The sequence below is a fragment of the Rhodotorula toruloides genome (assembly GCF_000320785.1).
Source record: "Rhodotorula toruloides NP11 unplaced genomic scaffold Scaffold8, whole genome shotgun sequence".
Taxonomy (NCBI): Eukaryota; Fungi; Basidiomycota; class Microbotryomycetes; order Sporidiobolales; family Sporidiobolaceae; genus Rhodotorula; species Rhodotorula toruloides.
The window spans coordinates 258,179-269,671 of NW_015622968.1; the positions used below are offsets into that span (position 1 = coordinate 258,179).

Here is an 11,493-nt window from a genome sequence, read left to right on the forward strand (position 1 = left end):
AAAGAACAGCGAGCGCGGCCGCTGGATAGTGTGCTGCGGCTTCTGGGGATTCTAGTCGACCGTCAAGAGGACCGTATGGACCGAATAAGGCGAAAGGAGCCGCAGAAAGCGAGTTGTCGGATGCGAAGGAGGTCGAGGGGGGATACTCGCGCCTCCTCTCGCTCTCTCACGCTCCAGAAAGCCCAGCTGATCGCTGGCAAAGTTCTGACTGTCTTGTGGACCTGTCTAGACTTTCAGCGAGGAAAAGCGTGCATGTAGCGAGAATCTGGGTGTCGCCCTCCCCTTCTCCTCCCCCTCGTCACCTCTCTCGCTCGCGACACCGCCAAAATGGGTCTCTCAATCTCGAAGCTCTGCAAGTCCAATTCTTGAGCGCCATGGGCCTTGTCCCAGCCCGCCTGGACGCCCGGGGGACGAGACTGGCGCCGTCGACGCCAGGAGTGTTGGCGCACCGTCCCCCGCCGCGCGCACGCCTCTGGGATGGCCGTTCAGGACTCGAGCTGACCATTGAAACTCCCACATGTACGCCTGAACCACTCACGCCTCTCCCCGCCGCCGCCATCGCCCGCTGTGACCGTCTCCCCCTCCAACACGCGTCGCCACGTCTGGCCCGACTCGCCTGATTGCGCTCACCCATCGCGCGAACGGTCGACTGTACCCTCCTATCATCTCTTACACCACTCTCGACTATCTCGATGAACCCACGCGTCCGCGCGAGCAGTGTCCGGCCTCTTCGGCAAGAAGGAGATGCGCATCCTCATGGTCGGACTCGACGCTGCAGGAAAGACGACCATCCTGTACAAGCTCAAGCTTGGCGAGATCGTCACCACCATCCCCACCATCGGTGAGTCTCGCCGCGGAGCGTTGCCGTTCTCTCGAGCGTACTTGGAGCAGCGCGAGGCGCGAGCACACGACACTGGCGGCGATGTCCATGTGTGCCAGTGTGACTGTTCGTTGCGAACAGAGCGAGTAACGCTCGCAGCGACACTTGCGACCGTGCGATCGCGACTCCACGATCACATGCGCCCCGGTCGAACTCGCGTATTGACCCCTTCCTTCCTCTCCCGCCTCGCAGGCTTCAACGTCGAGACGGTCGAGTATAAGAACATTTCGTTCACGGTGTGGGACGTCGGAGGTCAAGACAAGATCCGTCCTCTTTGGAGGCACTGTGCGTCCGCCTCCGCTTTCTCTAGCGACCCGATCTGACATTCTCTCCTGCTCGCAGACTTCCAGAACACGCAGGGCATCATCTTCGTCGTGGACTCGAACGACCGCGAGCGTGTCTCTGAGGCGCGCGAGGAGTTGCAGCGCATGCTGAACGAGGACGAGCTCCGCGACGCCCTCCTCCTCGTCTTTGCCAACAAGCAGGACTTGCCCAACGCGATGAACGCTGCCGAGATCACCGACAAGCTCGGCCTCCACTCGCTCAGGCAGAGGCAGTGGTACATCCAGGCGACGTGCGCGACGAGCGGTGACGGTCTCTACGAGGGTTTGGAGTGGGTGCGTAGCCGGCGTCTCCCGCCTACGTCTCGTTTCCCTCATCCTGACGCCTTGGCTTGCAGCTCTCGACCAACCTCAAGCGCCGGGCATGAACGCCTCGTCGCCCCGACATTGCAGCACATCTCGCTTCTCCTCTCGCATCACCCTGTCGTCTCTCGTCCCCCGCCTACCCCCCTCACAAAGCGCCTTCGCCGCCCATGCAATCCGGACTGTTGTCTCTGCCTGTCTCTGTCGTCTCCACAGTCGCAACACCCGCCTCGATGTGCGGGCGTGCAGCGCACCTCCCTCCTCCCTCTCCCTCATACCACAACCGGCCTCTCGCCTCCCCCTCGTTTCTTTTGCGTCACTTCGTTTTCGTTTCTCCTCTTTGCTCTTTCCGTGAAACATCCTTTCCTTTCTAGCCGTCGGTGTCGTGCGCGTCGAGGGTTCCGTACTTCTCCTCGCTCGCTCGCTGCGTCGTCTCGCTTCCTTCGCTCGAGCCAGCTTTGCTCTCGCTGTGCAGAGTTATCGTCCTGCGTCGCTTGCAAGCATTCCGCATCCAAAGAAAAACTTCCTTCGAGCTGAACGAGCTTGCGCCGTCCGCGCGTCTCTCTTTCTCCTCCATACACATACCACGGACGACACAAACCAAGGGCCAAGGGCGCCTCCTCGTGCCGGACAGCCCATGCCCGTCGTCTCAGAGGAACGCAACACACATCCCGACTCTCAAAATCGACGCCGCCAGTCCTTTCTTGCTTCGAGGTCGTCTCGTCCTCGCGAGAGGCGAGGCGGGCTTGGGGTGGGATTGCGGGCGGGGCCGTTCGCTTGAGCCGTACACTCCTGTCACACCCGACAGCGCATCGCACAGCTACTCATCTCGCTGTTGTAGACCTCCCCTCCTTCTCCCTCTGCAACTCGCTCTTGTCACGCACACACGCGCTAATCGCTTGCCTGAGAGTTTCGCTAAGCATGGTCGACTACGTGCCTCACCACGCACAGCCCGTAACGCTCGCCCAGCTCCGCGCCATCGAAGCCGACTCGCTCGTCCCCGGTGAGTAATCCCGTCTCGCTCCTCGCACGGCTCACGCTGACCTGTGCTCGAGGAGACAGAGATTGCACGGCTGGAGAACTCGATTGCGCATCTGGAGCGGTCGAATCAGGAGTTGCGGGATGCGGTGCGAGAGGAGCAGGCAGGGACGGACGTGGACGAAGACGCGGTGAGGGAGTTTGAGGCGGCTATCAAGGAGAACGAGGAGACCATGTGCGTACACTCTGTCGTTATCAGCTTTCTTGGCGGCGTTGAACGAGCGGGAGCTGACGACGCTTCCCTTCTCCCCTCTCAAACAGCGCTGCCCAGCAAGAACGCATCACCATGATCCGACTAGCGTTGGAAGAGAAGATCGGCGTCGACGCTGGGAACCCGCACTACCAGCCGGCGAGTCAGGCGCGAGGGCGGGCGAACGGGACGGAGCGGAATCAGCAGGCGAATGGCGTCGACGACGCGATGGGCGTCCAGGACGACTCAGCAGACGGCAGCGCGCGAGCGACGACAGCGAGTATTGCTGCGACTGGCGCAGAACGACAAGCGGACGCAGCAGACGACGGCATGTACCTCTGATTTCGCGCAGCCGTACCACGACACTCGATACCCTCTCGTACGATACCCCGCTGCACTACCTACTTCTGACACACCCACGCCTCGCCCCCAAAGATTCCGAGCGAGTCCTTCGTTGAAGGTTCCGGCAGTGGGACGAGACGCAGTCGTCGTCGGACGGCGTACAAGTCTTGCTCCGCCTCGCGCTTGAGCAGCTGGAGATGCTGCCGCGCAGCTTCGATGTCTTGCGCCGGTGCCGCTGTACAGCCCGCCAACCGTAACTTGACTCCTCGCGCCGACCCCTTCGCTTGCTCCAGCGCTCGCAACTCGCCCTTGATGAGCGGCACCCTCAAGCTAAGCTGCCTCTCCATCTCTTCATCCAGCTTGCACTTCCATCCCAGCTTCTTCTCCAAGAGGTAGTCCACCGCGGCGATCTCGTTCAGCTCGTCCGTCCAGCCTCTGACAGCCGCTTCGTTCTCCTTCTCCGCTGTCGACCTGTCCCTCTCGCTCCGCACCTCGCCTGCCTTCACGTACGACTCCTCTACCGCTCGAGCGAGTGGCAGAGCGTGCGCGCCGATCCGCCTCGACCAAGCCGCAAGGAGGATCCTCGCCTTCTCCTCATCCTCGCTCATCTCGTGCCCGTCCTTCCCAGGCCGCTGACTCGGCGCGTTCAACATCGGCATCGAGAACCTGCTTATCCCTCGCAACTCGTTCATCGCGAGCGCAGGCGGGATGGTCGTGCGCAAGTCGAGCGTAATGAACCGCTGACGGACGATGCGTTCGAAGGCGTGGAGGACGCGAGGGACGGGACGAGGAGCGTAGAGGGAGAAAACGGTGTCGAGGAGTTCCAAGTGACCACCTGGAGTGAGGACGCGTCGCAGCTCTTCGATGAGCGAGTCCCAGCGGTGTTCTGCCAAGGTAAGTCGGGTCAGGACGCTTGTCTAGCTGTGATAGGGTTCGCCACCCACCAGGTGTGCCCGAATTGACGCATGCAATCCGGACATAGTCGAACTCTTCGTCGAAGAAGGGAAGTGGTTCGAGGAAGTTGTGCTGGACGAACGAGACTCGCGCTCGAACCGACTCATCCAGCATCGAAGGTGGGACGAGGACAGGTACGAGGTCGAGACCGACGAAGCGCGACTCCTCCCACCCTGGCGCGGCAGCGGTCGAGAGGATCCAGCCTGCGTTAGCACCGCAGCCGATGTCGAGGACTCGGCGAGGTTTCGGGTCAAGCTGCGCGACAGAGTCGCCGACGCAATCGTGCCATTCTCCTCCGATCAGAGCGTCCCTGCGAGCCAACGTCAGCGTCAGTGAACGGCGTTCGAACGGGCCTTCACGCACCAGTCCTCAGCCGGTCCGCCAAACCCGAGCCAGAATGGCGCCGCTTCGGACGCGACAGGGTGCGCCTTGCTCGTTCGCAAGCTGCCAATCACCGGGAACTCGTCGAAGAACTTGTACGCCTTGGACAAGCGGGCGAGCTCCTCTTCAGCTGGGGGAAGCCCGCCTGAGCCAGCCAGCGCGGAGGCAAGGAAAAGGTCGAAGCGAGAGACTCGTCGGGACTTGCGATCCATCCTGTGCAGCAGGTGCAAGGAGGATACGGAGCGACAGCGACGTGCAGGGGCATCCGGACAGTCCGCGGATCGAAGGGAGAGAGAGGAGGGGACCAACGCGCGCGCCGCGAGACGGTAGAGCAGCGCCGTCACGAAGCGAACGTCGTTGTGACTGAGAACACTGTCCCGGCATAAATCTGGTCGACCTGGACTGATGCGAGGTCGAGTATTCGCCCGCTCGAACGACGCAAACTCAGCCTGGTTGTTAAGGGAGAGTGCAGATACTCTGTGAGCGTGCTCGTGCTGTCCAAGAGGGTCAAGCGCGACCTGAAGTGGTGCCGAGGAGACAAAGAGCGGCGAGGAGGGGGAGCGAGCCTCTTTGCCTCCGCCAGCACACCGCCATCCATGCGAGCGCTTGGGACAAAGCCGCAGCCGCACAGGCTGGTGCTAGGAAGGCAGACAACCGAGCGCTGTCCGCTCCGTGCTGTTGACGCCTCGTTCTCCTCCTCATCAGTCGAACGAATCGAACGACCCGTCTCGCTTGCGAGGGGGCTCGCGAGGCGTGCTGGCCGCATCGGCTTGGCCAGCTCAGACCGAGCAATCGGGGCGCACGACGGGAAGGAACCCTCGAGTTGCAGAAGGACGATCCAGCATTCCTTCGTCGTCGCGTCCATTTCGAGGCGGAAGACGCGTCGGAGTCGTACGATCGCAGAGCGGCTCGTTCGACCATGCTGTTTGGACCTCCGCAAATCATTATGAGGCGCGCCTCCGGCTCGGAACCGTGTCGACGATCCCCTCAACCCTTGCTTGCTGCTGCCTCCTGCTTCCGAAGACGATCCTGTCTGCCAAACCACAGCTCCGGATCGGAACATTTCCGTGAGCATGCCATCGCACCGAAGACGCGCCCTCAAGGGTCACAACACGTCTTCGTCGGCCAAACAAGATCGCATCCCCTCCTCGTTCGCTATCTCTTCCTGCTTTCTTCCGCTTCATCCGACTCTCGCCTCGCTCGCTTTGCTTGTTTGCTCGACCACACTCGTTTGACACCACACTCGTTCAAGTATCTCAGTATGCGCACCACCTTCTTCGCTCTCGCTGCCCTCGCCGCTGGCGCCTCGTCCGCCCTCGCCTCGCCCGAGAGCCACCAGGGCATGGTCAAGGTCGCCAAGCGTGCCAACGCTCCCACTGACACCGAGATTCTCAACTACGGTGCGTGCAGTCGCTGTCGTCGTCGGCGTGAAGCGACACAAGCTGACCTTCGCAACCTCGTCTCGTCCTTCAACCCGTTCCTCGCCTGGGCCTTGCAGCCTTGACCCTCGAGTACCTCGAGCGCAACTTCTACGCCGACGTCCTCAAGAAGTTCTCGGCTACCGACTTCAAGAAGGCTGGCTACGCGCCGCGCGTCCGCGAGCGCTTCCAGGCTCTCGCCAAGCAGGAGGCCAGCCACGTCCAGTTCCTCGAGGCCGCCCTCGGCACCAACGCTGTGTCGGACTGCTCCTACATCTTCGGCCTCACTTCGGTCAAGGCCGTCGTCAGCACTGCTCGCCTCCTTGAGAACATCGGCGTTTCGGCCTACCTCGGCGCCGCGGGCGACATTCAGAGCAAGGAGTACCTTGCTGCTGCCGGTAGCATTTTGACTGTCGAGGCTCGCCACGCCTCGGTACGTCTGACCCACCTCCTTCGTAGAACGAGGCTTACCCGGATGTCGCACAGTACCTCAACGAGATCAACGGCGCCTCGGGCTTCCCCGACGCCTACGACTCGCCGCTCGACTACGCTCAGGTCTACTCGCTTGCTGCGCCGTGAGTCTCCAGCCGTCCAGCAACGGACCCAGAACTGACCGCCTCTCGCACCATTAGCATCATCATCCCCAACACCTGTGGCAAGGCTGCCCCTCTCCCCGCTTCGATCCAGAAGTTCCCGGCCCTCGCGCTCAAGACCAAGACGCCCCGCGCTGGCCACACTTCCGCCTTCAGCTTCGCCCCGAAGCAGGGCTACTCGGGCGACTACTACGTCGCCTTCATTGCCGACGGTCAGACGCAGTACTCCAAGGTCGGCGCCGAACAGACCGCTCACATCCCCAAGGGGTTGACCGGCCTTGTCTTCGCCATCGTCACCACCTCGCCCAACGCCCTCACCGACGCCAACACCGTCGCCGGCCCGGCTCCCATCTTCCTCGCCTAAGAGGGTCACTTCGCTTTTCACCTCTCCCCCTGCTCTTATCCTCGCGTCCTGCCAACTTGGCGATCCACCCTCACGGCCCTTTCCCCCTTCCCGTTGTTCACGAGCCTTCCGCTGTTTCCCATCACTCGCCTGCAACAGCTGTACATATTCTCGCTCTCCTTATGCGTGGAATCGAGCTGGCTGCCGCGAAGAATCGTCACGTCTGGCTCTCGAGCGGTATCTAGTCAGAAAGCCTCAACAGCGCCATCCTCTCGACGGGTTAAAGGACGTCTGCGCAATGTGCGTCGTTGCGCGTACCATAGTCGGAACAGGGTAAACCGAGGAAAAGAAGAACGGAAAAACTGCGAGAGGTAGTATAGGGGAAAGGAAGGGAGGGACGGGAAATCAGGCGACCCTGACTCGCGGCGCGCCGGTCATCTCGTCCCGTCGCCTCGCTGGCGCAGTCGGAAGAGGGGGAGGAGGGAGCGGGAGGTCAGATGCGGCTGCGAGGTGTCGCTGGATGCTGGCAGCGAGAGAAGCGGAAGCGGCTTCAGCTGCGGTGCGGGAGGGAGTTGAGGCGGCGGCTGTTGCTTGCGCGGTCGTGGCGGTAGGAGCGGATGCGGCGGCAGGAGAAGAGCGGCGAGAAGTAGGGAGAGGCTTGATCTCCCTGTCGGTTCGGATGGGCAGAGGCGCCGTCCGCATGCCGGAAGGCGACGTCGCGTTCGTCCGAGGACTCGTCAAAGACGCTCCGTCGAGAGCCGACGCAACATTCTCGACCATTTTGTCCGGTGCCGCCTGCTTGCCCGCTCCACCCTCCTTCTTGCCACCCTCGCCTCCGCCCGCGCCGCCATCCTCTTCCTCCTCCTCTTCCGACTCTTCCTCCTCGTCATCGATGTTGTCGTCATCGAACAACGCGCCCTCGCCTTCTCCTCCGCCTCCCTCAGCTCCGGCGTCTCCTCCAACCGGTCGCTCGTCCCAATCAAGCTCGCCTTCCGTTCGAGGCTGCAAACAACGGCTCGTCAGTCATTTTCGCTCACAGACGAAGCTGGAGCAACAGCACGCACCCTCATCCGCATCCACATCATCCTCGGCCCGCTCTTTGCCCTCTCGCTCACCCTGAACCCGTAGATCCGCGGCTGATAGATCTTGCTCAGGCTGGTCGAGGCAGTCGTCGGAACTCGTTTTGAAGGGTCGCTCGGGGCGGGTTGAGGAGCGGGGAAGGGAGAGGGAGGCGGGTAAGTCTGGAAGAGGAGGTGCGGGAAGGTCGTGCCGAAGAAGGCGCCTGCATGAACGCGAGTTTGTCATTTCCGGGTCATCGCACATAGAGGTGGGAGAGGCGTACCGTCGACACCCTGGAACCGCGAGCTCGGCGGCACGTACATGTCGAGGCAGCTCGGGCAGAAGAGCTTGACCGTGTCGACGCCAGGCAGGTCACTCCGCCCGCACGGGACGAGCTTGGTCTGTCCGCAGTAGACGCGCGGACAGACTCCAAAGTGGGCGGCGTCGAACTTGGCGTACTGTAGAAGCGAGTTGTCAGCGAGGACGAGACGAGAGAAAGGAGGAGGGGACGCACCATCTGCTGCAGCCCTTGTCGCGTCAGGATGTACCGCTGGTGGATGAGGCCGTACAGCAGCTCTGCGCTCGACTCGACGATTGAGACGTCGGGGACGCGATGGCCCTCGTCGTCCTCTGCGTCCGGGAAAAGGGCATCAGTTCCGGGTCATTTGCAGCTGTGCCAAGGGACGCACCCGGCTCGACATCCAGAATCATTTCCATCGCCTCCTTGTAGAAAGGCACGAGCTGGATAAGCCCAGTGAGGTTGAAGTCGTCCTCGATGAAGTCCTGATTACGCCAAGACGAGCAGAGTCAGCCTTCGTTTGCTTGCTTGCTCGCAAGACGAATGGGTCACAGCGCACCTCGGCGACCTCGCAGAAGTACTCGTGACCAGGAAGCGAGCAGAACCTGTGGACGAAAGACAGCTGTCAGCACCTCCATGGCGCACTTCAGCCGCAAGTCGAGCAAGCGAAACTCCGCCTCACCAGTTGATCCACGTCAGCGTGTCCGTCTCTGTGCTGGGAGACGATGAGGACTCTGCAGAGCCGCAGAGCGAGGCGAAAAGAGGTCAGCAAGGGAGCACGCGAAAGGGCCTTGTCGCAGGGAGAGAGGGTCGAGGTGAGCGAGGCGGAAACCGGTGACCCAGCTCGCGCAACCACTCCCGAGCACCGTCCACTGTGTCGTTCAGCCTACCAGTCTCCATCCTGAGCCCGCCACGCCCATTTGAGCCGCCGTTCGCCTGGACGCCTCGTGCGCTCACTTGCGCAAGAGGGACGGCTAGTCCGCCTCCCGCATGCCAAGTAGCTGCCATCAAGCATCCCGAAACTCACCGTAGAGCTCCTGCTGCTCCTCCTCTTCCTCGTCGTCCTCGAGCTCGTCGTCGTGCATGGCCTCGCCCGTCGCTCCCGCCGTGTCCTCCTCCGCGTCTGCCGGCTGGGGCGCCGAGTCGTCTGGATAGGTCGCCGCGAGAGCCCTGTCTGGGTCAGCCGGAGTCCTCGCCATCCCAGCAGCAGCAGTTTGAGCGAGCCGAGAGCGGGTGGTGAGAGGAGAGTTGCTTCTCTGACAACGACCAAGTCGACCTCCCGCGAGCTGGGCAGGGGATGGCGTACCCAGTCGACCCAGGCAGGACTGTCACCTGGGCCAAGCACCCCGAATGGGAGCAGGAGCTCGTCAGCATCATCGCCGCCCTCCCTCGCGACGACCAGATCATCGTCTTCGCGCCCGCCACGCACAGAAGCGCCCAGTGGAGGAGGGACAAACAAGATCTACTGCAGGCAATCACGGCCGACCTGTTCGACGCGCATGGAGACCCCGACAAGGCGGCGAAGCAGGTCGCGAGTGTCCAGCGGAAACTCTCACAGTACGTCGCTTCCTCGCTCTCTGTTGGACTGTGGGCGAGTGTGCGATGGCAGAATACGGACGTGCGGTCTCCTGGTCTATTGGCGCGGCGCCCTGCTCGTGTTGTCGTCGTTCAACCGCCCGGACCTCCTGCGGCGTTGACATCTCGTCTTGAATGGCTCTCTCGCTGACACCGCGTTCTTTCCGGCGCAGGCTTGCCAAGTGGTACTCTGGGCTTATCCGTGAACTCGTCAACAACCCCGAAGAACGAGCGGCGCTTCTCGGTGCGTTTCGTCTTCTCACCTCGCGACTTTTCCTCGTGGCTGACCTTCAGCTTCCTGTCGGCAGCCTTTCTTGGCTCGAAGTGCCCGACATGGATTCTTCTGCGGCCTGTCCTGCGCGACCACCCCGACTTCCAGTACTGGGACGAGAATGCGACTCCTCCGGCTCCGCAAGCTGCGAACGACGAAGCGGCAGACCCTTACGACCCGATGCAAGGTGCGTTGCCCCCACGTTGAGCGATACTTGACGAAAGCTTGCTACGCGCCGCTGAGTCGGGGACTGACAAGACCGCTCGTCCGCAACTCGCGATCCTCCCTTCTCGTCTTGCTTGAACAGACGTCCGCTACCACGATGCTGCCCAGCCAGCCCCCGCTCCCGCCGCACAACCAGCCCAACCCGTCGCCGGTCCAGCATACCCAAACCCCGCTCTCGCACATCTCTACGCCCCGAACCAGCTACCAAACCACGCCAACAACCAGCCCGCGACGCCCGTTGCTGCAGGACAGAAACGAGCGCGACGCGATTCGGCTGATGCGACGGAGGGAGAGGCGAGGGACGCGAGGCAGGCTGCGGCCGCGGCGGCGCTGAGAAGGGCTGATCCGCTGGCGGCAGAGTTATTCCCGACTCCGCCTGTCAATCGGGCCCGGGGTATCGCTCTGACTCCTCGAGCCCCGGCACCGCCCGCCGCTGCTCCCGCCCCTCCAGCTCCCGCTCCGCCTCCTCCAGCCCAACCCCCCGCTCAACCCGCTCCTCCTCCAGCCGCCCAACTCGCCCCCCTCGCCCGCGAAGACTCCCAACTCTTCGCCTCCTGCCCAAAATGCGCCTTTCCGCTCCTCGACCTCTCCCCCTCCGAAGCCGAGACGCACCTCCGTTCTTGCCTCGACTCGAGCGGAGCGACGGTTACTGAGTGTCCGGTTTGTGGGATGCTCATGGACGGGTTCACCGAGGGAGAGGTGGAGAAGCATGTGGATGATTGTTGTAAGGGTGTTGGAGGGTCGGGATCGAAGGCTGCGAGGGAACACGTCGGTGGGTAGAAATCCTCCTGGCTCTCAGCTCGTCTTGCGCCGTCCACTAGCTTGAAGCTGATTGTCCTCCGCGGGTCCCCCCACAGTCTTCATCGCCGACTCCAAGACGGTCCCGAAGGACGAGAACACGGGCGCAGCACTCGAAGTGCGTCTCGCTTCTTTTCTCCCTCGTACCGCTCACAAAGCTCACCTTCCGTTTCGTCTGCAGTGCATCATGTGCTTCGACGAGTTCGAGCCGTCGCAGCGCCTCGCCCGCCTGTCGTGCTACTGCTGCTACCACGAAGCTTGCATTGTCGAGTATTGGCAGAACCCAAGCAGTGCGTTCGGCTCTCGCCTGAGCGTTCCTGCGCTTGGACTGACTGTGACTCCCGCTCGTCCTTGCAGAGTTCTGCCCCACACACAGGGAGCTCGACACGACGCAAGAGATCGAGATGAGGAGTTGAAGACGCCCTCCGACCGCATATCCACCGCCAGTTCCGCTTTCGCCTTTCGACCTCCGGACCGCATTCCG

At 62.4% G+C, this 11,493-nt stretch overlaps 6 protein-coding genes across 6 annotated transcripts; 4 read left to right on the top strand and 2 right to left on the bottom strand.

Moving 5' to 3' along the window:
* Positions 1 to 327: 327 nt before the first annotated feature.
* RHTO_07779 (ADP-ribosylation factor) lies at positions 328 to 1,589 on the top strand (the record flags this gene model as incomplete). The annotated part of the gene is made up of 5 exons (XM_016421435.1): positions 328 to 352; positions 719 to 841; positions 1,073 to 1,165; positions 1,223 to 1,497; positions 1,560 to 1,589. 5 exons carry the CDS (start codon positions 328 to 330, stop codon positions 1,587 to 1,589), a joined length of 546 nt encoding a protein of 181 aa, XP_016274028.1.
* An 856-nt stretch (positions 1,590 to 2,445) lies between these two features.
* On the top strand, positions 2,446 to 3,094 carry RHTO_07780 (uncharacterized protein; the record flags this gene model as incomplete). Its single annotated transcript, XM_016421436.1, has 3 exons — positions 2,446 to 2,527; positions 2,587 to 2,737; positions 2,824 to 3,094. 3 exons carry the CDS (start codon positions 2,446 to 2,448, stop codon positions 3,092 to 3,094), a joined length of 504 nt encoding a protein of 167 aa, XP_016274029.1.
* A 59-nt stretch (positions 3,095 to 3,153) lies between these two features.
* On the bottom strand, positions 3,154 to 4,641 carry RHTO_07781 (methyltransferase type 11; the record flags this gene model as incomplete). The annotated part of the gene is made up of 3 exons (XM_016421437.1): positions 3,154 to 3,980; positions 4,039 to 4,358; positions 4,412 to 4,641. The coding sequence occupies 3 exons, from the start codon at positions 4,639 to 4,641 to the stop codon at positions 3,154 to 3,156; spliced, it is 1,377 nt and encodes a 458-aa protein (XP_016274030.1).
* A 1,049-nt stretch (positions 4,642 to 5,690) lies between these two features.
* Positions 5,691 to 6,804, top strand: RHTO_07782 (putative stress response protein Rds1p; the record flags this gene model as incomplete). The annotated part of the gene is made up of 4 exons (XM_016421438.1): positions 5,691 to 5,829; positions 5,928 to 6,280; positions 6,334 to 6,422; positions 6,480 to 6,804. The coding sequence occupies 4 exons, from the start codon at positions 5,691 to 5,693 to the stop codon at positions 6,802 to 6,804; spliced, it is 906 nt and encodes a 301-aa protein (XP_016274031.1).
* A 384-nt stretch (positions 6,805 to 7,188) lies between these two features.
* RHTO_07783 (casein kinase II subunit beta) lies at positions 7,189 to 9,339 on the bottom strand (the record flags this gene model as incomplete). The annotated part of the gene is made up of 8 exons (XM_016421439.1): positions 7,189 to 7,785; positions 7,848 to 8,065; positions 8,126 to 8,300; positions 8,357 to 8,472; positions 8,532 to 8,625; positions 8,700 to 8,745; positions 8,823 to 8,874; positions 9,168 to 9,339. The coding sequence occupies 8 exons, from the start codon at positions 9,337 to 9,339 to the stop codon at positions 7,189 to 7,191; spliced, it is 1,470 nt and encodes a 489-aa protein (XP_016274032.1).
* Positions 9,340 to 9,437: 98 nt separating this feature from the next.
* On the top strand, positions 9,438 to 11,425 carry RHTO_07784 (zinc finger, RING-type domain containing protein; the record flags this gene model as incomplete). Its single annotated transcript, XM_016421440.1, has 7 exons — positions 9,438 to 9,697; positions 9,889 to 9,959; positions 10,024 to 10,173; positions 10,294 to 10,983; positions 11,069 to 11,127; positions 11,191 to 11,299; positions 11,367 to 11,425. 7 exons carry the CDS (start codon positions 9,438 to 9,440, stop codon positions 11,423 to 11,425), a joined length of 1,398 nt encoding a protein of 465 aa, XP_016274033.1.
* Positions 11,426 to 11,493: the final 68 nt, after the last annotated feature.